The following is a 26,659-nucleotide window of genomic DNA, read 5'->3' as shown; positions in this document are numbered from 1 at the left end:
ACCTGCAAATTAGTCCAAACAGTCTAACCTTTGGTGTTTTTATTTCAAAATTATTTATTTCAAAATTGGTGGTGTACAGAGCCAAAATGATAAATCATTCTTCCGTCCAAGTGTAAATGGATGTAATTATAAAGTCTACCGCAGATAGTATTAGTATAGTTTTATCCACTTTGTGTTGAGAAGCTGTGCAGCCTTGTGTTTGTGTTAAAGCAGCTGTATGGGTATTTCAGTACGTAAAAATGGGGAACTGGTAAAATAAGTTTTTATATTTAAAATGTGCAGGGGCTGAATGTTCTGCTGTGAAGGAGAGACGGAGAAAGCATGTATCATTCAGAACTTGAGCAGCAGTACATGCATGTACCATGCACAGCAGTGGAAATTGATCCTGTTGCTGTGAGCTCTGAGACACTTGTTTGCTGTCAGGCCTTTGAAGTCCTCAGAAGGTTCCGCTCAAAGCTGCTTAAATCATACCTTGTTGAAAGTGAGCCAGAGTGAGGAGGTGTGCTGAGATTACTTTGGGAGTAGTTGAAATGCACACAGCACCATGCTCTCTGAGGAGGCTGATTGAGCTGCATCGCTCGCCCTTGTCGTTTGACCTTGAAAGGTGAGAAAGGAGCAGGGACGAGCATAAGTCATGAGCAGCTGTTAATTCAATGTAATCAACCTCAGCCACATCAGAGCAATATCCAGAGTGTTGGTAGTTTGCAGATGAAGTCAAACGAGATGCAAATGCAGGGCTATTTGAATGCTAAAGAGGTCATTAGCAGATAATGGCAGCGTATTAAAAGCAAAGTGTTATTCCTCGAAATGAAGCGCTGCATTTTCTACCTACTACTCTTAAGTTGGCTTGTAAGAGTGTTTGTGCCTGAAGGTAGAGAGGGGTGTTGAGTTCCCCACCAGTTCCTTACTGCAGTTCTGCAGTGGCTGATGAAACAAACTGCAATGATGTACCAGAGAAGCGTAAGAATGCAGTTAAGTTTGAAAATACAATGAGAGCACCATTGGTTTAAAAACAAGAAAATGTGCTGTGCTTGTCTTTTTCCATCTATCACCACGAAGCATAAATTGGTCATGATCAAAGTTTAATTTCCTCTTTCTTTCTTTCCCTTTTTTTTTTTTTTTAAACATCATGCGTTATCCTTCTCACTTTTTAAGGTGACATGGAAGTGATGTGCTTTGGCTCTTTTAACTAAGCAAAGTCTGTCATTGTTGGTATATTTGAGCCTTTGAGCGAAACCCACGTTGTTTTCCTTCCCACAGATAAGCATGAGACCAAGCTGAAGGGTGTGATATACTTCCAGGCAATAGAAGAGGTGTATTATGACCACCTCCGCAGTGCTACAAAGGTACGCTTCAAATGGAGTCATTTTCTCTCCCTCTTTTATCCGTTCTTTCATTTAAAAAGTTTGTCTTGCACATCCTTTGGTTTTTGCTTCTTTTCTCCCTGTTTGTGCTTTTACTTTGCCTGTCTGCTCTCACAGAAAGGATTTTTCAACTTGAATATGACCAGTGTATGTATCAGCACTTTTTCTTTACCCTTCTAACCCACTTAAACCTTGTTTGTGGCCATCAGTGAAACGGCGGTCAAATCCTGACCATGCATGGTTGTGGAATGTATTTAGTGTCCAGAAAGAACTCAGATTTGTTTCATGTCAGTTTGTAACTTGAAATGCTATTTCTTCTCGAGCCCTCTGTCTATCCCAGTGATCCCAGTGTAAACCAGTGGAGTTGTTAAATTAAAAGCCTCCCTTATGCATTATTCATTCTTTACCGCAAACAGAAACAATGCCCTTACTGCAATTATAAAAACGGTTGATTTAAGAAAATCCAGGTAAAAACGATATAAAAGATCCCTTTTTGTACCGGGGGACATATTTCTCAAGACTCACGTTTTGTCCTTTTTTAATGTCTAACATGAAGCTCAGCTCCTGCCTCTTTATCTTCTGTGTGTGTGCACTTATAAATGCAAATATTTACAAATTCCTAATATAAAGGAAAAGAAATCTAGAAACTATTACAAGTTTTTTTTGTTGTTGTTGTGAAGGAGCCAAACCAGCAGTTTTATTTTAAGTGTGTGTGTGTGTGTGTGTGTGTGTGTGTGTGTGTGTGTGTGAGTGTTCGTCCTATGGCCTGCTACAATGCAAAACTGTGTGGTCCTGATCAACTCTGGAACTTTGATTTTCTTTGCCTTTTTCAGTGTCACAGAAAGAAATTCTCTTCTCTCTTAATAACTCATTCAGCACAGACAGAAATATGATAGTTTAGAAAAGGCTTGAAAAGTTTGTAAGGATGAAATTAATTGTACAGTTGTCCAGTTGTTTCGCTAAATTTAACAACTATAAGTGTATAGTTATTAGTTTAGATTATAACTACCTATGGGCTTCCCTGACAAATGTAAGAACAGGCAACAGCGACAAAGAGTAGAATCTGTGAATATGGAGCAGGGATTAGAAAAGCATGTTCCTGCTACAAAGCTCTTCAAAAGGTTCCTGGTCCCTGGGAAATGTTCCTGTGGTAGAAATGGATCTAAAGATGTACATGAAACCTATCATTCTGGTTTTCTTTTTGGTCCCCCCATCAGAGCCCCAACCCCTCCCTAACCTTCTGCGTGAAGACCCATGACCGGCTCTACTACATGGTGGCCCCCTCAGCAGAGGCCATGAGGATCTGGATGGATGTTATAGTCACAGGAGCAGAGGGATACACACAGTTCATGAACTAAGACACAGTGTTGAGAGTGCAGGTGATGAGTAGATACGGCAGGGACTCTTCCCATCACAGATTCTACAGGCCCTTCCTGTTTCCAATCCACAGAGGATTCAATGCCTTGTTTGTTAGTTTTTAAATTTGAATCTCACCATTTGATTTTACTATGTAGATGTCTTCATCACATTTTCAATGTGATTCTGTTTGGATAGAAAAAGGGAGCCCTTGGAAGACACACACACACTTACACACGTTTCTGTACATAAACCAAAATGTCAGACTTTAAAAAAGACCTTTCTATATTGCCAAATGGAGACTTTCTAGTTACAGTTTATTGTAGATTTTGTATTTCTTTTTCTTTTTTTTTCTTTTTTTTTTTTACAGAGAAAATTGCCAAATGACATAATGCCAATGTTTTGTGTGTTCCATTATGACTATGTTCAATTCAGACAGAACAAGTATAAACAAAATCTTTAATCAAAAGGTGTAATCATTTCGGAAATCTGTTTGAAAGTCCATACAAAATGTTTTACAATCTATAAGAAATCAATCAGACATCAGGTACTGGAGATGATTGACAGTCCAGCACGTTTGTGTCAATGAATCAGTGTAAAGCACTACAGCCTCCACTTCACCTCAGTGCTGCTCTTAGATAGGAACAAAAAACTAAATCAAGTACAACATTATACATCACATTATGGGTATCAAGTGCTACATTCTACTTATATATTACTACACATAGGTTTACCAAAGTAATCAGAGGTATTTTGTTAGACTTTAACCCACTACAGCTCAGGAGTTCGCTCTGCAGTTCCCTCTATGGTCTGACCAATATACAGTTGTTAAGGTACTAATATTAGTATTTTAGCTGATTTTTTTTTTAGCTTAATCATTTTTTTTCTGCAGCAGTTATATTATATTGTTATATTTTGAAAGGCAGTGTTGTCATTCTGAGCTAAGCTAGGACAATTAGCTTAATTTAGCATAACGTCTGGAGCCTATCATAAGCCTAACTCTGTGAAAAGCAAGCGGAAAAAGTGGTGATTTTTTGGCTTGGTTGATGGTGTAGTCCTGTATGCTGTGAGCCAAACGAACAGTCTCTTTGCTATAGATGCCTACTTGCTAAATGTTACCACTCATATCCTTATGCTAATTATGAAGCTAATGCTAACAACTATTTAGCTTGGCTTAGCATAAAGACTGAGTTCTAAAAGAAACAGTTAGCCTGGCTTTGTTATAATATTATATGTAATAATAATTTATTCATATGACATATATTGCTTGAAAAATTTGTTCGTGCATATTATGATCTTAAAATATTTTTCCCGTTTTTCGTAAGCTAATGGCCTGCCAACTAATTCTTTAAAAGCCTAATTCTTCAAAGGTACATACATTTTTCGTTAAACGGAATCGTTTGACATATTGAGAAAAAGACTTTTTAGGGTACTATTTTGTCAGCATTGGAGTTATTTGTCCTTGATTGAGGGTCGTCCATCTTTGTCCATTTTTGCTGAGCTTCGCTGAACATTCTTTTAAATAACCAAATTGTTAACAACTTACAGTAGAAGGAACACTTTATGATTTAGTGTCAGCTGACAGATTATTCTCAAAGGTTAACTACAGAAAACCCTGTGTACTGGTCTGACCATAGCTGCAACATTACATTGTAAGTATACTTCTGCATATGTTTAATGGAAATATCTCCCTCTGTCTGTTAGATGCTGGCATATTGACAACTGAGGGTGCAAACTGCATAGTATCTTTGTGTACACACATGCAAAAATAAGAAGCTTGTCCGTCTGCCAAGTAGCCTTTAGCGAAGTTGATGATGCGAGTACACAGCTAGGAAGCAGCCATCATCACTGCCAGCCTAAAGCAACAACTACTACAACTACCACATCAACACATAATCAACAATACAGACTAATGCAATTCAGAACTGTGCCTTGAATTTGTGGTGTTATTGATGCTGTGTTTTGACTCAAGTACAGCCTTGCTGGAAGGCTACAATTATATCAGTGCATTTTAATTTGTGTTTCTGAGCTGTAATGCAGCATGTGGACAGATTTGCATGTTTTTCTACTTTGTTACGGAGACATCCGATACCAGAGGCCACATTGGGGAATCGGCTAATAAGCCATCGTTTATTAAACTATGAATGTACAAAATGTTAACATAATTTTCTGATTAAATGAGCATGTTCCCAATTTAATTTTACAATCATATGAGGATCCCATTAAAACAGAGGGTCTTTTTTAATGTTTGTGTAGAGGAGCATTAAGGCTAAAAACATTAACCCTGATGATGTCATAGTAAACATGTAAACATCATCTTGGCTTGGACATGGATGGTACGAAAGTAAAACAAAGCCTGCACTACAAACGGATGGCTTGCCGTTCGAAAAATGTTGGAATTTACCAATCGGGAAGCATCTAATTAAGACACTAACGCTGGCTATGTTGCATTAAGAAAATCTATTTGATCCATCTTAAAAACTCAAGTCCAGTATCTCTGCTTAACGTTTGATTTAAAAAAGAAATGTGTCTCCCTCAAGTCTCTCAACTTGAAGCACTGGATTTCTGGAATGCTTCTTTACCCGTAAAAACATTTGGAAAAATGGGAGAATTACAGAGGAAGTCAAAACCAGCAGATATAGATGAGATAGACCTGATATTTTGTACGTTCAGTAACAAATGAACACAATTTCAAAAGAGAGAAACATTTTGTTAGTGTCACTGTCACATTGAAAATGTATTTAAGTTTGCTGCCATGTCACTACATTCCATCAAGTCTGTAACATCATCAAAACCTTCACTTCCTGTGTTGAATCTCCAATGTGAGCTAAGGCCTATATGCACCAGGACAAATAAAGAAAAAATTTAATCAGCTTTAACAGGCTGTAACTGACAAGGGCTCAACTGGTATCTCCTTGTGCTTGTGACAATAGCATTGTGAATCCACTCGGAGTTAACAGATCCCAGAACTTGTTTTCTGTTTTGTTAAAGCAGGGGACAGACATAACGCTGTGATTTATGGAGCATGTGGAACTGTTTAGTTCCATGTGTCAGTACAATAAGGATAATTTATGGTTGTGGTGCCTGATAGTGACATATTGTCTAAAGATTAAATAGCAGACTAGTGAAAAAAAAACCTTAATATATTCTGTCTCCCTTGCCTTTTAATGTGTGCAAACCAAACTATTCAAGACTGGCGAGGCCAGCAAGTCATGTTTGTTGATAAGATGGTACAGTGTACACATGTTTTCTGCTTTGATAAGAAAGGAAACCTAATATTCTGCAAGGATGCCTGAATGAAAATACTACTATTGAAGTGAATCTATTGTAAGAAAAGAAATACAATTTTTACTTATTTGTCATTTTAGAAATTTTATTGTCAGTTACACTTCAAATTATATGGTAGTGATATATCAATCTACCTTCTTTTTATTATTACAACAAACACACACACACAGACACACACAGAATAGCTTACCTGGCACTCAAAACATTTTCCTCCCTACAGCATAGTTCCAGTAGCACACAAACACACACTCAAACTGTACTGTGTTATTGGTACCCTGTATGTCTCGTGTCACTTTCATGTATGAATCAAATTTATTAAAAGAAATGTTACAGAGTATTGTTTGCTTGTCTTCAATCCAGTGGGTTATAAAAGTGAAAAAGTCCAGTGCTGAGGGACAGACAGCAGCTACTGTACAGATTCCCATGCAGACTACTGATTGGTTCCTTACTAACCAACAGACTTTGTTACATGGTACACTCCTTTATCAAAGTAGATGGAAAAAAAAAAACTAAAAATAAAAATGGGAAAATAAACATTTGTTTCTAAAATTACACAAGTGGAATTTTCTCACAATAAAAATGCTAAAATGTTTAAAAAGAGTTTAATAACAAGCAAAAAAAACAAAAACATAAAAATCTAGCAGTTTGTTTTTCACACAGTTTTTCTTCCAACAGTCCAAGCAGGACTTTTACAGTTTTTCCAAGTCAATTTTCACAGTTTGTTAATGCTGTCGCCTGCAAAGGAAACAAACCGTTAATAACCTTTAAACTACACACATTAATTTAAAATTCAAAAACACCAGTGAGTGAGTTAGTCAAGTGAAGTGAGTAGGTAATCAAATACATCCTAAGATATTGTTAATATCTACCACAATATTACTGTTTTTTTCCCTCCATTTTACCAGCTTCAGCCTGCTGTATTCTATGTACAGTAAGTTGTAATTTTTCTTCAACTTGACTTGTCTTCCTGTGCAAACCAATGAACCAGCCACAACATTAACACCCAGTGGCCCTAAAATAATAATACTCCTAATACAAACAAGTGTTTTTTCCCCCTCTGATTGGGAATCTTACTCACTAAAACTAAAAACTAACTACAAAACTAAAAAATGAGGCCCAAATGTTTAGAGCCCTCATTCTGTCTTAAAAAAGCAATTCAAAGTTCACTTAAGACATGAAACTTTAGCGACTGCAGTGAGCACAGATTGTGTTTATCTATATTCTGTGAAAAAAGAAAAAAAAAAAGCTTTTCGATTTTCCACAAAACGAGGTTTGTAAACTGAGCCTCATTTCAGAGTGCATTCACCTTCCAGATGCAACTAAGGGTCATGTCTGGAGACATAAAATAGTACACAAGTTTCTATGAAAACCAGCTTGAAACGTTCCAAGCTATTCTTTCACTGATTATTGCTCTGTCTCACCATCGTGTCCAGCATTAGGTTCTTCCTATGGTGACCTCTGCCTAGCACCGATTTGTTCATTTTATGGCTGGTCTATACAGTATGGCTTATATTTTATATAAAGCCTTTTCAAATACAAAACATTAAAAAAAAAATTTCAAAAAGCAGTAATTGTAATAGTTTCTTGGCATAAGCCTGCACAATACTGGGGACCTGAAACTGAAGCAGCTAAAAGGAATTGGCCATTGCTGATGGTATTACTTGTACCTGTGCTCCTTTCTACTACGACATTGCAAGTTTGATAATTTAAATTATTATTTTTTTATAAATACTTAAAAAAATAAATATTTAAACTGTCAAATATGGTACACAAGATACTGTAAACACTACTCCAACAAAGTTTGGGATATTCGACTTTTAGGGGAAATTTCAGAATGCATTATAACAGGTGAACTTAATTTGACTTTTATGAATGGTTTTGAATGCACGTCCAGCTGTTCAGCGTTTCAGTACTTCTTGCATAACACGTTCTCTAACAAGGTGATGAACTGCAAAAATCACAACGTGATTCATAAATCCCGTCTGATCCATGAATCCACCACTAAGTGATCTGGTTCAATGATTGTTTGTTTTCAAACAGTCCCTTTCATCAAGCTGCTCACATTTTGAGATCATGAGACCAAGATGACACCTAACAATTGACAAGTTATTGAGACATTCACATTGTTTGTATTCACCACCACTTAGCTTTTGTTTCAATAAATTGTTTGAGATAAAGAAATTAATATTGCATGCTTCTACTTAAATGCCCTAATTTCATGATCACTGCAGCATAAATTTTAAGTTTCCCATAAATTTCACCCGAAAGTGGAATATCTCTTACTTTTTGATTAGTGTACGTATAAATTAATTCAAAACAAATAAGAAATTCTACATACTCTCTGCACAGGTGGAAGTGTAGTCAGTGACTGCCTCATCACCTGGAAATACAAGCAAAACTTGATTTGACATACAGCAGTCACTGACAGTGAGCGAGAGCAGAAAGGCAGAGAGTCTTTTCAACATTTACTCATTAATTATGGCTACCAAAAAACAAAACAAAAAGAGTCTTACTTGTCTGGTAGTAATCGTAGACTTTGACCACAGCTGGTTTCAGGTTCCTAACCGGCACATCTTCCTCTAGTGTCACGCTATAAATCTTTGTCTCTTCCTTCTTAAGCTGCAACACCACATGAAAATGGTATTAACATTATTTCACTACCAATAAACAGAACTTTATTAATTTGCTTCCTACCCCATCTAAGTAGATATTGATGAATCCTTCCTCCACGTCCACACGTTTCACAGACTCGTCGCTCTTGAGCTACAACGGCACAGACTACCATCAGTAGAAGTGACAACATGACAACAGAACAAAAAAATGGTAACTTGGTCACTGGTTCTTTCAGCTCCTGTTAAATAACTGACCAGGTTCAGGGAGCTCTTATCCAGAATGTACCCAGACAGGAGCTTGATATTGATGATCACCATGTTGGTTTCCTCTCTCCTGCCCTGGTACCTGAACACACCCCCCACACACACCTCTGCATTTAAGATCAATAATGTTTAGCCTAAATTACTTCTTGGATTACAGATGGTTGAAGGTCTCCACTGAAACCCAGAACCATTGGTAACTAAAATACCATCAATACCAAATCGTATGTGAAACACACACACAAACACACACACACTACCTGATGTGCACAAAGAGGATGAGTTGAGGCCTGCTGACATTGCATTTGGCCATGGTGATAGAAGAGATGGCGAAGGCAGAGAAGTCAGGTGGAGGAGGGATGTTGTAGTGCATAGAAATCTGTGGAATGACAGAGCAACACAAACATCCTTTTACCTCATTCATGCACTCAGCATGTCAGAGTGAAGTCACAGAACTGACAAAGACAAGTGTTCAGCATGTTCCACTTGTTGCTGAAATTACAGAACAGAAAACTCCACTCCACCAGTAGACTTTTAGGAAACATTTTAGTTGAACCCATCACATAATCCCGCTTATGCTGTTAGCAGCACATATCATTTGTAGCTGAATGCCACACCTGTGTTGGAGCCCAAGGGCAGATATCTATGCAATAATGCAACAAAAGTAAAATAATACAGTAACGTTATTGCTTGCTCTTTTTTGCTTTTAGTCGTGTCTGGGTACAGGATCAATAAGCGGTGCTCTGCCACCTCCGTTCTCTATGTCTTTTGGAAAGCAGTTTAAATTGCACTGGTGTACCTGTGCCAGCACGCAGCTTGGTCCCTGGGCTTTGATGGTGTACTCTCCGGGAACCTCAGGCAGCCTCTCCTCCTGGTACAGCAGCCTGTTGCTTTGATCCACTGTGAACACTTTGCTCAGCCCTCCTAATGATGTCACCGTCACTGTAGTGCTGCCCTCCTCGCTGTAGGTGGCAGCTCCATACTTAGCCAGTGCCTGGAGGGCCACCACAGTGTCCTGAAGAGCAGGGGGATTAAATGTGCTATTAGGGAATCTTCAGGATTAAGGGTTTAAGGGTTTTTTTAAGGTCTGTCTATACCTGTGTGGAAGAGAAGCCGCCATAAGGGTTCTGTTGCTGCGTGAGCCAGCGCACTATTGCAGAGGAGTAGTCCAAACCAAAGTCTTGCAGGGGTGGACCGGAGAGCAGAGCCAGTAGCACATAGGACGTCATCTCCACCTCCAGAGAATCCAGGGTTTTCTCAGGAGCACCTGCTCTGTTCCAGTGGCGGTTGCCTCCTGCCAGTCAGGAAAGTCATTAATCAGGAAGGTCACAAATTATTTGACAAACTAGGCACAGAACAACTTGTACTGTTCATCAGAAAGACTAAATTTTTGGTAATTTTTTCCTTTTTATTCAGTGGCTACTGTAAGGTCAAAAAGAGGCTGTTGATGATGTCACATTTTACCTGCAAAAATGATCAATACTACAAATGCATTAAAATGTCAATGTCACCTTGTGTGTTGGACTTTAGATGCAGGTAAGTGATGAGTTTGTTCCTCATCTCCTCATCTCCAGCCAGAGTGAAGGTGTAGGACAGTAGGGCCGTGGTGTACAGGTTGTCCAGCTGACCGGCCACAGCCTCCTTCAGACAACTCAGACACTTCTGTACCATAGGATCCTGTCACAAATACGGCAAAGGTGCTGAGATGTTAGTTCAGGATTAATCCTCACGGCTCTCACAGGTGTGTGTGTCTGTGTGTGTGTGTGTGTGTGAGGGCTCACCTTTAAACAGTAAACACACACTGTTACTTTGTGTGTCCTACAATGTTATTTTCTAATAAAACTTTCACTTATTTTAACAAACACTGGTTCTGGAAATCTGTGGTAAACACGATCACATTTAAGCGAAAATATATTTAGATTTTAAAATACTGAAGATTTCAAATAAGGGCAGGCCAATAAATGCAATCTGTGAATACCTGTCAGTATCAACCAGATATCATCAGAGTTCCAAATGAAATGAAGCGGAGAGTGAGAAACTCACCGTGATGTTGGTGTCCAGCTCGAGCAGGGCGGTGGTTATGTAGGCTGTCAGGGACACATCGTCACTCACTCCTCCCTGGTGGAAGCCCAGAAACATGGTTGAAGAAGTAGAGCAGTGTCAAACTTTGAGCTTCACATAAAGCTTTTCGTTGCCACTCTGTCACTAAAGTGGCAAATTCTAGTTGTTAAACTCAACAATGAACCAATGCATGTAGACACAGCGTGAAAAACTCAATTTTGAGTTCTAGATGTGTGTTTGGTTCACTCAGTAACTAAACCGAAGCAATTACTGTTAAATGGAAGCTATGTGCAAGCACCTACACCATTAAAACCTACTTGCCCTGGGCGAAGCTGTGTCGATCCAATTATTCTGTTCCTCAGACAAGCACTTGTCATGGCAGATAGAGCCTGGATAGCAAAAATGTGTTTGGGATACTTTCTTTGCTGTGTGTGTGTGTGCGTGTGTGCGTGTGTGTGTCTGCAGGCCTAGTGCAATTTAAAAATCTCTGCACACATCCACAGCTCAGTGAAACGCTCCTTTTCTCTACTTATTGCTGACAATAATCCACTTGTGATATTATTATTATTATTATTACTACTGATACAACATTTTAATCAAGTTACTCCCATTTAAAACGGATGTCTTTACCTTCATGCCATTGTGGAAGAGTTTTCCAACTGATTTGATGCAGCCGTCAGGTTGCTGGAGGCCGGACAGCCACCTCCTTGCATCCATAATGTGACTGGGATGCACAAAGATGTAGGGTCTCGCCCCACCAAACGACTTCATCACAAAAGAAGTCAGCCTGCAAAATTACACACACACACAAAATATAAAGCTAATCATGTGTGTCTGTGTTGTTAACGCAAAAATGAACACAGCTTAGGTCATTTACATAACAGCCTCCTGTCTCACTTTTTAAAAGTGTTTGTACTGGGCTGAACACAATCTTCACCTCCCCCTCCCCAAAGTCGTATGAAAGACAGAAGCAGTCTTCTGGAACATAAAATGTACCAAAGAGTTTGGATGCTATGTAAAACCTTACACAAAAAAATTTTTAAAAACCATTTTAGTTGCAAATAGTAAATGAATTGTGTTTTTATTGTTTGTTTGTTTTTTTAAGTGAAGTCAGTAGGTAATCAAATACACAATATACACAAAATATTGTTCATATCTACCACAATATTACTGTTTTTTTCCCCCGCATTTTACCATGTTCTAGCTTCAGCTTGCTGTATTCTATGTACAGTAAATAGTAATTTGTCTTCAACTTGACTTGTCTTCCTTTGTAAACTAGTGAACCAGCCACAACATTAATACCACCCAGTGGCCCTAAAATAATACTTCTCCTAATAGAAACCTAATAGAGTTTGGATAATTTAAAAATCAGACGGGATTTAAAAAACATTTTAGTATCTAATAGTAAATTAATTGGGGTTTTTTGTTTGTTGTTTTTTTAAAATACCTGGTAATTTTCAATTTGATACCAGCAACACATCTCAGAAATGTTGGGATGGAGGCTTCTTTAACAGCAAGCTGTTAATGTTTGGGAACTGAAGAGCACAACTGAATTTAATTTTCAAGGCAAAACGTTTTCCCATTCTTGCTTGATATAGGATTTTAGCTGCTGCAACAGTTCAGGGTCTCCTGTGTTTTTTCTGCTTCGCAATGCTCCAAAAATGTTTTCAGTGGGTAACAGGTTCGGACTGTAGGGAGGTCAGTTTATCGCATGGACTGGATTGTACTGAGTAGAAAAGCTTAATCTTGTTTATATATGGTTGTTAATGATGAATCCTCCATGGTAAATGGTCTGCACTTATATAGAACTTTTCTACCTATTGGCACTCAAAGCGCTTTACACTGCTTCTTATTCACCCATTCACACTCACAATCACACACACATTCATACATCGATGGGGGAGCTGCTATGCAGCTGGCCAACACTCACCGGGAGCAACTAAGTTGGGGTACAGTGTGTTGCTCAAGGACACTTCGCCATGTGACCGAAGGAGCCGGGGATTGAACCAACAACTGAGAGATTGGTGGACAACCGCTCTACCTTCCTGCACCACAGTCGCAGGTCTCCATGCACACAAAGGTTAGCTATGGAGTTCCACAAGGCTCTGTGTTAGGACCAATACTTTTTACTTTATATATGTCTCCTTTAGGCAACAGTATTAGAAAACACTCCATAAATTTTCACTGCTATGCTGATGATACCCAGCTATATTTATCTATGGAACCAGATGAAAATAATCAGTTAATAAAGCTTCAAGCCTACAATACATAAAGGCCTGGATGTCCCACAATTTTTTACTTTTAAACTCAGACAAAACTGAAGTCATAGTATTTGGGCCCAAAAATCTCAGAGATATGATGTCCAACCATATCGTTACTCTAGATGACATAAGTCTGGCCTCCAGCACTACTGCAAGGAACCTTGGAGTTATTTTTGACCAGGATTTGTCTTTTACCTCACATATAAAACAAATCTCTAGAACAGCCTTCTTCCACCTACGGAACATTGCCAAAATTAGGAGCATCCTGTCTCAAAGTGATGCCGAAAAACTGGTCCATGAATTTTTTACCTCTAGGTTGGACTACTGTAATTCCCTACTTTCAGGATGCCCCAGTAACTCCCTAAAGAGCCTGCAATTAATCCCAAATGCTGCAGCAAGAGTGCTGATTGGAACTAGCAAGAGAGATCATATTTCACCTTCACTAGCTTCTCTCCATTGGCTTCCCATAAAATTTGGAATAGAATTTAAAACCCTGCTTTTAAATATAAAGCTCTGAACGGTCAGGCTCCATCATATATAAAAGACCTTAGTACCATATCCTCCCATCAAACCACTTCGATCTCAGAATGCAGGCCTACTTGTGGTTAGCTGAGTTTCCAAAAGTAGAATGGGAGGTAGAGCCTTTAGCTATCAAGCTCCTCTTCTGTGGAACCAGCTCCCAGTTCAGATTCGGGAAGCAGACACCCTCTCTACTTTTAGGTCTAGGCTTAAAACCTTCTTCTTTAATAAAGCATATAGTTAGTTATAGTTATGCTGCTATAGGCTTAGACTGCTGGGGGACCCACCCCCCGATACACTGAGCTCCTTTCGTGTTCTTGACCCTTTCTCCTCTCCTCTCCCCCCACAATTGTCACCACTGTATGTCATTAACTCTGTGCCTTTTCTCCCATAATTGTCTTTGTCCTTCTCTTTCCCCCTTTCTCTGTCCCTTTCTGCAGGTGTCCCCCGGCTTTGAAGCTGTGTGTCTTCCAGCGTGCAACTACTGATCCTACCAACCTGCCCGATGTTTTGTTTCTTTTTGTTGCCCTTTTCTTTTCTCTCTTCACTTTCCACTCACCCCAACTGGTCAAGGCAGATATACGTCCACCCTGAGCCTGGTTCTGCTGGAGGTTTCTTCCGTTAAAGGGAGTTTTTCCTCTCCACTGCTGCCTATGGCTTGCTCCAGGGGGAATTGTTGGGTTCTCTCTATACTTCTTTATAATCTTGACTTTATTCTGTAAAGTACCCTGAGATGACTTTGTTGTGAATTGGCACTAAAGCTGCATGATTTTTCATTATTTTGCCCTCTTACACACTAAACATGCTAAAAATGACGCCTAATGTCAACTCATTTATTTTCTCTGCTCCCAATTTTAAAGTCATTTCCACAATTTCATCCACTATCCTGATGGAATTCTAACATAATCTAACAAAACACTTGAGAGGCCTAGTTTCCCCTAACCACAAACACACACCCACACTCACATACTGCCAAAGTGCCCAACACCCTTTCAACACAGCAGTGGCAGTGAAATCCCTTCAGGCACTGTGCTTTGAGCCCATTAAATGAAAATATTAATATTTTCTGGCAGGTTCCCAATAAAGTAAATTATTAGGATGCTTGCTGTTGCCAAACAGCAGAGAGGACACTGCATGTGCGTTTGTATATCTACCTCCCACTGTGTCTGCTTGTCATATTTATTTTCTCAAATTCTGTGAGATTTGAGCTGAAAATATTTCATTTATCAGCACAGCTTCTAGATAAAGGTGTTTAAATGTTGTATGACTACTGATGCAACTGTATTGCTACCAGTCCATTATGTAATAATGGACTTATTTTAATATTTATGTCTTGATAGGTGTGTAGGCAAAGTGAAGACAAGTAACAGAGTATTTGAGACTGGCCAGGGAACCTAACCTGGATGTAGGATTGTAAAAGGATTGAAGAACATTTGGACGGCTTAATCCTTGCCATGAGGCACCAGTACTAACTACTGCACCACTGAGCCACTGAGCCACTAGTGTTTGGACTATTTCACCAAAAAAAAACTTCTGAACAATTATCTGAGGACCTGCATGCTGCAGTGATCCCATAGTCTTCATGTTTCCCTTCAGGCTTCTCATCACACATGTTGCTACAGGAAACCAAGTCTGTTACCATGATTAGATAAGTTCATGCTGCTCTCAAGGAACAGCAACGTGGGTGGTATTCAGTTGACCGAGGTATTTTAATAAAGGGCAGCAATACAGTGAGGAATCTGTCTTAAAAATTGGCTTATGAGTGTCTGATTTTTTACTGACCATGTGTTTCCAGATGCATCACTCTTCCCAAAGGCACTGTAGGAACCATCATCATGCTTGTAGGTGAGTTCCCTCTGATATCCTACACACACACACACAAACACACAAAAAAAAAACTAAATAAAAACACAAACACACACATTTACTTAGTAACAACCACCCTCTACCTCAGACAGAAAAAATACCTCAATGATGTGACTGAGCTTTTTGTTGTTGAGCAACTTTCCTAAAAACAAGTTTATTCTAATTTCAGCTTTTATCCATCACAGCTAGGGCTGCGTCATTAATCTAAATCTCAATGGTGATATTAGTCAACAAAGCAACATGTGGAGTCTGGTAGGATGGAAAAAACCTACATGTACTGTACATGTACTATTGTCACATTGGACACTGGACAGGGTGGCAGCTTCCAGATATTTGGAACTTTTTGGGTCCTTTTGGCTTATCCCGTGAGTTCAGGGTTGCCGCAGCGGATCATTGTCCGCATTTTATTTGGCACAGTTTTTAATGCCGGATCCCTTCCTGCGCAACCCTCCCCAACCAGCACTGCACAGCTGGGGATGGGAATGGGCTGTTAGGGGTTCAGTATCTTCAACATATAGGCACGACCAGGAATCAAACCACTGACCCTGTGATCCGTGGACGACTGCCTTACCAACTGAGCCTCAGCTGTTTTATATTTATTTCCCATTTAATAAAATATAATTTATTGCATTTCCTTTGTATAACTTAGACATGCTGACTATTTAGGTTTAATAGGTTTTTTCCCACAAAACAAAGTGCGTAGTAGCATTAAACTAAAGCTTTAGATGTTAGATTTTGATGTGAATTAAAATGGTAAAAAGATGAAGGTATTTTGAATACTTTAATGCAAGTTTATTACCATGTTTGTGTTAAGAAATACACATTTAAAACTTAACAGTATTTTTTCTTAACACTGCATTATTGTCTACAATTAATGAGGCGGTAACATGCAACAACAACAACAACAACATCTTCAGAGAAAGGACTAAGGGCTCACCGCTCTCCAGGAAGCGAGTCGCCCTGTCTTGAATCTCCTGGGTCAGCTGACCAGTGCTTTTCAGGTAGTTGAGGATGAAGATGTTGGGAGCAAACAGCACCATGTTCTGTTCCCCACAACCATAGGGCATAGCCAGCAGCTTGCCCAAGTTCTTCATGGCCCGGCCCATTAGGTCACCTGCAAAGAGAAATATTAGACACTCCAACACTGTGCCGTGCAAACATTTTCTACTTAATATACTCAAGTAAGTCTTGATAGCAAGGGTTAAAAAAAAAAAAAAAAAGAAAATGGACATAAGCTGTCAAAATCACTGACCCAGAACAGAGACCGAGGCCCTGGCTGATCCAGCTACAAACATCTCAGGCATCAGTAGAGAGATGTTCTTCTGAACTGGTCCCTCTGTGAACAGATTAAAAAAAAAAAAAAAACAGAAACAAATAAACACAAACAAATTGCATCTAGTCAAATAGCCAATGAGAAGCAGCCCATCCTGACAGTTTGTCTCTGACTCGCAGGATGATAATTGGGCTGTTTGTTAACGCTCACCTGCAGGGCAGAGCAGAGCATTGTGACTGACCATCTGTGGTGTTCCCTCAGCCTTTTGGAAAGAGACAAAGAAGTTAGTGAATACTATCATTTCATAAACACACGGCTGACCGATGGGGGCTAGTAGTACTGTATCTGTATCAAACCCTGATACAGAATGCAGTAGTTTCTGTTCATGATTCAACAGTTGTTGGCTAACTTGATTTTAAATCAGGTTCTAATATATTTTGCACTTCACTGGCATCAAAGTAAACACACGCCAAAAAGATGATCTGTGTCTTATGAATTAGTGACAAAAGTAAATAAAAATTTGTAAAGAGAAACAAAACAAAAACACAAGATATTTTCTAAATTAGTAATCATCAGTATCAGTAATCTGTTAATTGCAGACCTATCATTATGTTTTTATTGAAAAGATCACATTATTGGAGGAGATTGTTTGACCCAAAGAAAAAAAAAAAAAAGAAAAAAAAAAAAAGTCATTTTCATATTGTTCCCTAAAAATAAAATATCATACAATTCTTCTGAAACCTAAAAACAATTATTAATAAAATTAAATTTATTAAAAAGGAAAATATTTTTTTAAACCAACTGAATATTTCAACTAATTCAGTGAAGGCCCAACCAAATCACAGACTACTTTATTCCAATACAAGCAAATGTTACGCTAATTACAGGAAACAACTTATTTGTAGTAATTTTTTAAGCCATTTATAATTTTTTCTTACAAATCAAATTATTTAAATTTAATTATTAAATTTTTAAAAACCTTCTGTTAAATCAGAAATCTAAAGCCCCATCAGATTATTTTCCTCGTACTACTTTTCTCAAGTTATTTCAGACAACTTTATTTCAGACAACATTGTTTGTGTGGTTTATTGTCCCCCCCCCCCAGGTAACAATAAACCACACAAACAATGTTGTCCCCATCTCCTGCTTTGTGTATCACTTTGACACTCCCTGACCTGCACTAGCAGGGTGCGGATAACTGTGTCGATTCGGCCAGTGTCGGGGACGGTGGCCACCTCATTGCCACACAGCATATCAGTCTTCAGGGCCTCAGCGCTGACCTTCAGGTTTACCTCACCTGTGTGCACACAAATACATACTTTTATTGTGAAAGCAGGGCTGTATCGATTAACACTCTTCGTCTGTCACTTTCTGCATACAGAGGCAAAACAACCCGACTCATTATCCTCCCCAATCCTTCATTGCCTCCTCTCAGTGTTTTCCTTCCTCCCCCGTTAGCCATCTTATCTGCCCTCATTAATCCCCATTTGTTGCCTTATTAAACTGCCTCTCCTCCATACAGCTCAATCTCCCGCCTCCTCCTTTCTTTCCTTCACAGCCCACAATCCTTCACACAGAGGACAAGTACAGATCATCCCCCAAGGGAGAGGTTTCTGAGTGTTTCGTCAGAGATACTACCTGACTTGTTAGTACAAGTGATTGTCAGCATTCCGCTAAGGGGGCGTCAGTGGAGTTCAGTTTGACATTCATCACAGCCTCATCTCCCTCTCTGCTGATGGAGGCTGATAGAAATCCTCAGCTATCAGCTAACAGGCACCATTCTTTTCTCCCAGCAGTGCAAACAACAGCAGTCAGGGCTCTTAATATGGAGGAATGAGTTTCTTCTGTCTTATCTTTGTAGCTTAAAGTTGGACCCAACAAACATCAGTATTACATTTCACTGATGAGATCATTGCATTTTATTGTTGACCAGTCAACAGGAACATTTGTCTGTGGTAATGAGGAGGCGGGAGAACCTGAGCTGTGACTGGATGAGATGACACTGTTTAACACAGTGTTCAGTGTTAAAACTGATGCAGATTGAGCCATGATTTGACAAACATCAAAATTCTTAAAAAAAAAAAAGAAAATAAAAAATAGTAGAGTAAAAATCCTCTGAAAGGGAATTAGGAATCCCAAACAATTTATGTGTATGTGTTTTACTTTACTCCTGCTCATTTTATAGGGCCAGCAGTAATTTTGCGTCTGCTTTAATTTTTGCCAAAGAAGATTCTCTTTATATATCCATATCGGTTGATTTCATTATTATATTGTCTATATGACTTGTCAGTTGTCTAGAAAGTACCAAGAGTAGTTGGAGAAACATTCCAGGAGAAAGTCGTGCTCTCCTCTCCACACAGACACACGCTGTACTGGCAGCCATCACAGTTTCTGAATGTGTACTGCTCGGATTCAGCCAGTGTTACATTCACCTGGGGGACAGAAAACAAAGCCTCCTCAGCCTCAAATATAAAAACATTTCAAATATGTGGTGCTTTTGTGACCAGGTATATATAAAATGGTATCTCATCTAGACGATCTGACAAATCATACTATTTCATAATACAGTGCAGATAGAGATAGAGATATATACAAAAAATACCATAATGCATTTGGAGAGATAGTTGAAGACAGTGGCTTTGAGTGTAAAGACCTCCCCTCGGATCACAGAGTAGGGCAAGGTGAGACTGACGAAGAAAGGCTGGAAGGCAGTCAGTCCAGTGTTAGGCGACACGCCAAAGCCCAGAGAGGAAACGCAGAAAGCTCCAGCTGCCCACTTCGTGATGGTGTCAGGGACAGTCTTCTCCACTACCACTGACCCACTGTCTCTGTACAATCATATAAGCAAGAGTCAAATTAAGACGTTCAAATAACATAGTATTCCCCTTAAAGTTGTGTAATGTATGTAAAAAAAACAGTGGATGAAAGCGGACAAATGTCCTGTGACAGTGGATTTAATGTTTGATCAACTTACTCATGTTTTTGGCTTCAGACAGTGAACAAATGGGAAGCACCAACCTGTAGAGGCCAATTACTAAATATCATTGTAATGTGTCTATTCCTGATCAATATGTGAAACGTTGTTTCCAAAGCAGGTGAGGCAATGTAAAGTGTAATTAAAGAGAATGTAATGGTTACCAAACCATTTAAAACCTGAAAAAAATTTATAGATTTTTATGCCTCAATTTTTATGTTTCAATTAAGTTTGTTGCTGCATCCACAGATGTAAGTTAAAACTCTACCAAAGAAAACAACCATATATAAACAAGATCCAGATACACTTTTACAGAGCCAATTTTAAGGGACTGAAGCAAAGTTAAAATTTGAAATTCTTTTGGAAAGCATGGATGCTGTTTTCTCTGTGCTAAAGAGGAGAGGGACCATCTGAACGATCAGGCCATGGTTCAAAATCCAGCATCTGTGATGCTGTGGGAGTTCATTACTGCACACAACAATGGCAAAGTGCACATCTGTAAAGGCTCCATTGTTGTTACACCATATGTACAGGTTTTAAATGATGTGTTTTTCAGACGTGCTGCTTATTTCAACAACACAAACCATATTCTGCTGGTATTATAACAGCACAGCTCAGCAGTAAAGTGCCTCTGTGCTAAACTGGCCTGCCTGCAGCCCAGACCTTTCATCAGGTGAGTTGTGAGATGATAAAAATGACAAAGGAAGCCCTGAGTTGTTGACCACCAAAAAAAAAACACACATTTTTCCTGATACTATTTCCAATTAAATGTTGCTTTTAAATTATCTGCACATCATTTTTTATTTACTTACATTTTACAGTGTTCAAAATAATTTCAAAAAGACTTTTGTTTTTGTTGTGGCGCAATTGCCACATTTTGCAACGTTTCTTTGGTTGCAACGTTGGATTGGTTGAAATTACGGTTTTCCAACATTCCTGGAGGGACTGTGTAGTAGACATGGTTCATTCAGTCAGAGCATGATCAAGCTGAATCCCAGGTTCAGGGTTCTAGATTTGGAGGTTAAGGGGCCCTACATGAACAAAGCCCTACGTGAACAGTTTGCTCACTGTGGCAGAACCACAGTGAGCAAACTTTTTGGTTACTCTATGCATAAGAACATCATATAAAGATCTGATCTTTTTTAGGATACAATATTATTATTACCCCACTGTAACTAGGTCCCAGATCCAGGTCTCAGGGAAGAATGTTCTGATGGTCTCCTTCTTCTCGTCCTCTTTACCTTTCAGCACACCTGAACTCTGTGGCATCATGTTGAAGGCCATGGGAACAGGAGAGTCTAGTTCATCTATGAACACATGAATAAAACAGATTTAATTACACAAACTTACCCAACAGAAACCAGCTCCCAGATCCAGGTCTCAGGGAAGTATGTTCTAATAGTCTTCTTGGTCTTTCCATCTCGATCACCAACAGGACGGTCCGGGAGACTTGCATCATACTCTGGAAAGTCTACTAAATCAGGTTAACAGTATAAAGGCTGTTTCTTATTCTGGGGTGAGTGTCAATGGACAGTGAAGTCAACAAATGTTTAAGACATACCAAAACCTGTCAATGGGTGAAACATGAAGTGTTCGCAGTTGTATGGTTTTTTCACATCTGAGTTGGTCACAATTTTTATCCCAATATCCTGGAAGGAGACAGAAGAAACCAACGAAATATTATAAAGTCATGGGTTATTCAGGATTTGATCTGTACTGTTGAACACAGAATGAAACATGACACAATGCTTTATCAATACTCAAGTGAACACTTTTTAGAAAAGTTGAAAAATAGATGTAGAAAAATATGGAATAGAGATTTACTGAATGTAATAAGATAAGACGGAGGATTGACAGGTAGAAATAGAATGGGAAGAGAAAAGAAACAGAGGCAGTAATAAAGGCAGATGCAGATATACAATATAGATTTATTTTAACTAGTAATTTTTTTAACAGCTACTCAAAATGACCAGTTTTCTACTTTAAATATGCTGTAGACATCATTCTTCTGTTCGGGTGGTACAAAGTAAAGTGAGCGAGCAGCTCGACCAGCTGAAGTCACATTGGCAATCTGTTCTGGCTCTTCTGTTGCTTCTTCTGCCAGCACAGCCTCTGTCTCTCTGACAGGCCTGCAAGGATATGGCTCAAAGTCTTCAACATCAGAAGTGTATCCTGACAGCTTCTGTAATGGCAGCTGGTTGTACACCTGCACAAAACACCCATGTACACAAGCCAAATAATGAAATGGTCAAAATAATATGTATTAATTATCACTAACTATATTTTGTACATAAAGAACAACTATTTCCACTTTTTCTATCTGAGGTTGAAGCCTGAACATAGTGTTAAGATGATGACACATGCAGATTTAACATGCTTCAAAATAACTGAGGACTGGTGCCGTACATAATCAACAGTGACTTCCTGCTCTGGCTTCAGCAGGAGGATGCTCTGGTCAATGGCCCTGACAGAGCACAGGGAGCCTGGGTGAGCCTGGAGACTCAAACTGGTCTTCTCTGCTGGAAGTTTCTGAAGAGACGAGAACTTCAGAAACACCTGCACAGGAGACAGCAAGCTGGAGAATCATTGGACATTTGTCTTTATTTTTATTTGTATCTATCTATCTATCCATATATATATATATATATATATATATATATATATATATATATATATATATATATATATATATATATATATATATATATATATATATATATGGAGAGAGAGAGAGAGAGAGAGAGAGAGAGAATATCTCTCTCTGGAGGTACCTTGTTGTTGAGGCAGCGTTGAATAGGGAAGTCCTGGCTGTCAGCCACAGCCTCTCCAGTGGGCATCACAGTGTAAATGACCACCTGGGCAAAGGGTGCAAGGTCTGTCACCTGGTGGAGAGGAATTGACAACTCTCCTTTGTTGACTGAGGAATGAAACAGACAAAGAAGTCTTTCACGTAAAAGATTGTCACAATTCCGTGTAAAATCATGTTCTTTTATTTCTAATATTTTAGCTTTAAATAACATTCTTTACTTCTTATATTTTAGCTTTAAATACCATTCTTTACTTCTTATCGTGTTAGGTGAACTTTAAGCCAACAAAGTTTGTTGTTTTTATCTGGGCCAAAAAAGTGGCACAGGAGAAAGCCGGAGAACCAAACCATATTCACACCACTCTGGCTCACTGTAGGGTGGACCTACATCCCTAATAATATAATAATTTTATGCATTTGGGTGGATACTACCAATCCTCCCTCAACTTGGTAGTGCCCAGCCTGCTGCTGTTGAGAGGGCCTAATGATGTAGACCTGCTTGAACTTTTCGATTACCATGCTGATTCGTACCACAATAAAACACAGGAAACATTCCTCCCAACCAACCCCAGTCCCCCAAACAACACAAATACCCAACAAATAACTTATCAAAACAACAAATCGACTCAAAAATTACATCTCATACAATACCTCAACTCAAAAAAACAAACAAAAAAAAACAAGCCAACACCAGATTAAGACTCAAAATTAGTCCACTCCACTCTGCACTTCCCTTCCTCTCCCTGCTCTGCCACACTCTTTCCAGCCCTTCAGGTTTTTATCCTAATGATATTACAATACATACATTAGGATCTATTTTAGGGCTATAAGAGATAAGAGGCTTTGGATACAGAAAGAATACTCAGCTGCACAGCAGCTGAGATTTTATAGTTTGACGTTTTAATGGGCTTCCGTAATGTAGGGGTTCCTAAAACATTACTTTGTACCAGTATCTGCTTTAACAGCCACTGGGAGTTGGCCGTGCTGCACAATTCTTCCTCTGGACATCACCTACAAAAAAGAAAAGACGGGCACACAAAAGGTATTAATGTGTGATTTTTACATGAGGCCCCCTGTATGATACCAAATGTGTTAAAATACTTATGACACAGACCAGATAAGAGAAGTCCAGGACTTCCTGTCCCTCTTTTAGCTCCTTCCCCTGGATGATGTACCGAGCACGCACAGTTGCATCTTTGTCACAGGAGATCATTTCACTGACATGCATGAGCTTCAGGAAACTACTGCTCTTGGAGTAAAAGGCTGAGACTTGGAAATAGGCGCTCCTGTACTCTGGTCTACGGATATTAGGCACATATAGTTCATCAACGGTCGTATTTTTAGAACTCGCCTGTTGACAAAACAGTGTCAAGTCAAACCTCAATTTCACACAGAGCTCCCAAAGCCAAACCATGAGCAAACTTTAAACCAGGCCCCTAAATAGAATGTAGACCTGTGTGGAGCACTTTTAACATGATAGATATTATAAATGTTTCTTTAATCAGGCTTAAGATGGTAGATGTCCAAAAGGATTATTACCTGTTATTATTAGTGAACTGGCTGTTACTGCAACTTAACTGACTCCACTGAAATTAACAGGTATAGAAAACAAATAACCACAGGAGCAGAAACTGGCCTTCAGAGTCAGATGGTCCTTCCATAGCGAGGTGTCCAGAGAAAATGAAGCCATGCCTTTTGTGTCTGTAGTGAGCACCACATCTTGTGAGTTATCGGCGAACAGGTAAACTGCCTCGTTGGCAACAGCCTCGCTGTTTGGACCAGTCACTTTGACCTGCAACAAGACAGTTTAGAGATGAACAATAATCACCATTTCGCACTATACCAAAAATTCTGCCATTCACCACCATTACCAGTGGGCTAAAAAGCTTTGACTAGGCCACTCCAAAGCTTTTATTTGAATTCTTCAGAACCGTTCTGAGCTCAACTTGAGGTTTTGTATCATTGTTTTGCTGCACAACCCAGGGGCAACTGAGCTTCAAATAACAGATGACCTGATGTTATCTGTCAGAAAGCAGAATTCCTGCTTCCATCAATTGTGGCAAGTTGCCTTGGACCTGACAGAGCAAGACTCCCCCCACACCACCACATGTGGCTTTGTGGTGATTTTTGAGAAATTCTTGGAATCAGTAGTAGATTCTCCTAAAAGGTCTGTGGACCATCCAAATGTATTGTGGCAAAATTCAGATGACTCTTAATGTTAGGGTTAGCAGTTTTTTTCTCCTGTCATCTCTACCATGATGGCATTTCTAACCCATGTTTTTCCATCAGTGGAGTCATGAAAGTGACCTTTATTGAGGTGAGAGAGGCTGCAGTACCTTGGCTGTTTTGTCAAGTTGTCACTTTGCTACTGGACTAGTTTTAGAAGGTTGGCCAGTTTTAGGAAGGTTTACTACCGTTTTATGTGTCCTCCATTGTAGTTAGTGTCTCTCTCTGTGGAGACCCACAGCTTTAGAATTAGCCTTGTAACCATTCCCAGACCGTTCTGGATGTAAATGGTAAATGGTCTTCACTTATATAGCACTTTTCTACCTATTTGCACTCAAAGCGCTTTACACTGCTTCTTATTCACCCTTTCACACTTACACACACTCATACACCGATGGGGGAGCTGCTATGCAGCTGGCCAACACTCACCGGGAGCAACTAAGTTGGGATACAGTGTCTTGCTCAAGGGCACTTCGACTTGTGACCGGAGGAGGAGCCGGGGATTGAACCAACAACTGTGAGATTGGTGGACAACCACTCTACCTTCCTGCGCCACAGTCGCCCACAGTAGTAACTAAGGGGGTGAATACTTGTTACCAAAGACCTAGGTTTTATTAGATTCCATTTTGCAGGGGTCCTCTCTTGGCTATGAATGTGATCAGGGCTGTTAGAAGTCAACCACATATTGATAGTTCCCATGTACAATTACAATTATAACGTAGGATGGCCATTTAAGTCATTAAACCTCTGGGGTCTTTCATGGGAACTTATTGAATTTCTGGTTACCTTTTTGTAGATGTGGTCAAGTTCAATAAATGTACAGTAAGGGGTCATTGTCTGCACCAAGCTTCATCCAATTAAAAAGAAAAAAAAACAAAACACATCATCGTGATGTAGTCACAGCAGGCTATAGCTCCCAGAAGTTACCTTTCCTTCAAACGGGATGCCAGGCTTGTATGTTTCAGGTGTATCCTCAAAGGTGACCGTTCTAATGGTACTAGTGAAGCTGACCTTCCCACTACCTTGAAGAATGACCCCTGGATGGTAGGAAACAAATTACAGCTCATTAGGAAGTATGCTTAGCCACTCAATAAACAATGTCGGAGATTTGGTTAACGTACCTGTGCCAAACTCCTCTATTTCAGCATTCACTTCTAAACTGTCGTGGTACATGCCCTTGATGTGGAAAAACTCTGCCAAGTTCACGATTTGTGTAGCACATCCACTTTTATCAGTCTACAAGATGATTATAAGGGTTAATTAAAAATAACATTAAAAACAATATAATCTTAAAAATATATTAAAAAAAACACTCACAGTCAGTTTGTAAGTCTTGCAGATGTCCGTGTCTTGAGGTGTTGCATACCAGTAAAATCTGAGGAGTTTTCTACAAAACACTGCCTTTAATGAACCAGCAACTGGTTTTCCATAGGTGTATCTGCAAAGAAGAGCATAAAGATACAGAGGTGTTAGAATTAATGTTAAGGAGTAACAGCTCAAACAACCTTCTGCCAACAATCAGCACTGGCAATAAATAAATAAAAATAATTGAGAATTGGTTTGTACACTGCCACATGTTAATGATCCTCTTGTGCCAAAGTTACCACTCACTTTCCACAAATCTTTACTGTAGCCTCTTTGTCCAGGATGGTGATCACTCTGGGGAGGTGAACCTTTACCTCATATTTCGGCAAAACTAAAGCAAAAGGAAAGATAAACCAAAATCTTACAATTGAAACTTTTCACACTTCAAGCTTATGATTTTGCTAAATGTAATGATGTCTTACAACTG

At 39.2% G+C, this 26,659-nt stretch overlaps 2 protein-coding genes across 27 annotated transcripts in view; one reads left to right on the top strand and one right to left on the bottom strand.

The window, feature by feature from the left end:
- phldb1b (pleckstrin homology-like domain, family B, member 1b) overlaps positions 1-6,343 on the top strand; it is a 95,326-nt gene extending 88,983 nt beyond the window's left edge. For 16 of the 24 annotated variants that reach the window (XM_067506347.1, XM_067506354.1, XM_067506352.1 and 13 more), the window contains 3 exons: positions 1,261-1,346; positions 1,482-1,511; positions 2,582-6,343. In XM_067506347.1, coding sequence (XP_067362448.1) covers positions 1,261-1,346; positions 1,482-1,511; positions 2,582-2,722 — 257 coding nt within the window. In that variant the 3' untranslated portion in view covers positions 2,723-6,343. The remainder of the gene's footprint in view (positions 1-1,260; positions 1,347-1,481; positions 1,512-2,581) is intronic. The other 8 variants (XM_067506348.1, XM_067506371.1, XM_067506370.1 and 5 more) reach the window with 2 other exon arrangements.
- LOC137128412 (alpha-2-macroglobulin) overlaps positions 6,066-26,659 on the bottom strand; it is a 28,322-nt gene continuing 7,728 nt past the window's right edge. Inside the window, exons 7-36 of one of the 3 annotated variants that reach the window (XM_067506374.1) lie at positions 26,479-26,563; positions 26,185-26,305; positions 25,989-26,103; positions 25,795-25,904; positions 24,278-24,433; positions 23,756-23,992; positions 23,589-23,652; positions 22,607-22,752; positions 22,242-22,391; positions 21,817-22,041; positions 21,397-21,484; positions 21,186-21,309; positions 19,464-19,689; positions 19,167-19,293; positions 18,037-18,158; positions 17,072-17,123; positions 16,841-16,924; positions 16,526-16,702; positions 15,505-15,586; positions 11,573-11,729; positions 10,925-10,999; positions 10,393-10,558; positions 9,979-10,175; positions 9,681-9,896; positions 9,142-9,260; positions 8,876-8,966; positions 8,703-8,771; positions 8,522-8,627; positions 8,347-8,388; positions 6,066-6,743 (exon numbers count right to left, since the gene is read on the bottom strand). In XM_067506374.1, coding sequence (XP_067362475.1) covers positions 6,721-6,743; positions 8,347-8,388; positions 8,522-8,627; positions 8,703-8,771; positions 8,876-8,966; positions 9,142-9,260; positions 9,681-9,896; positions 9,979-10,175; positions 10,393-10,558; positions 10,925-10,999; positions 11,573-11,729; positions 15,505-15,586; positions 16,526-16,702; positions 16,841-16,924; positions 17,072-17,123; positions 18,037-18,158; positions 19,167-19,293; positions 19,464-19,689; positions 21,186-21,309; positions 21,397-21,484; positions 21,817-22,041; positions 22,242-22,391; positions 22,607-22,752; positions 23,589-23,652; positions 23,756-23,992; positions 24,278-24,433; positions 25,795-25,904; positions 25,989-26,103; positions 26,185-26,305; positions 26,479-26,563 — 3,752 coding nt within the window. In that variant the 3' untranslated portion in view covers positions 6,066-6,720. Of the gene's footprint in view, positions 6,744-8,346; positions 8,389-8,521; positions 8,628-8,702; positions 8,772-8,875; positions 8,967-9,141; positions 9,261-9,680; positions 9,897-9,978; positions 10,176-10,392; positions 10,559-10,924; positions 11,000-11,572; positions 11,730-15,504; positions 15,587-16,525; positions 16,703-16,840; positions 16,925-17,071; positions 17,124-18,036; positions 18,159-19,166; positions 19,294-19,463; positions 19,690-21,000; positions 21,143-21,185; positions 21,310-21,396; positions 21,485-21,816; positions 22,042-22,241; positions 22,392-22,606; positions 22,753-23,588; positions 23,653-23,755; positions 23,993-24,277; positions 24,434-25,794; positions 25,905-25,988; positions 26,104-26,184; positions 26,306-26,478; positions 26,564-26,659 lie in introns of all 3 variants that reach the window. The other 2 variants (XM_067506375.1, XM_067506373.1) reach the window with 2 other exon arrangements.

Source organism: Channa argus, chromosome 6 (genome assembly GCF_033026475.1).
Source record: "Channa argus isolate prfri chromosome 6, Channa argus male v1.0, whole genome shotgun sequence".
In the NCBI taxonomy this organism is placed as follows: domain Eukaryota; kingdom Metazoa; phylum Chordata; class Actinopteri; order Anabantiformes; family Channidae; genus Channa; species Channa argus.
This window is presented reverse-complemented; position numbering and strand designations above follow the sequence as displayed.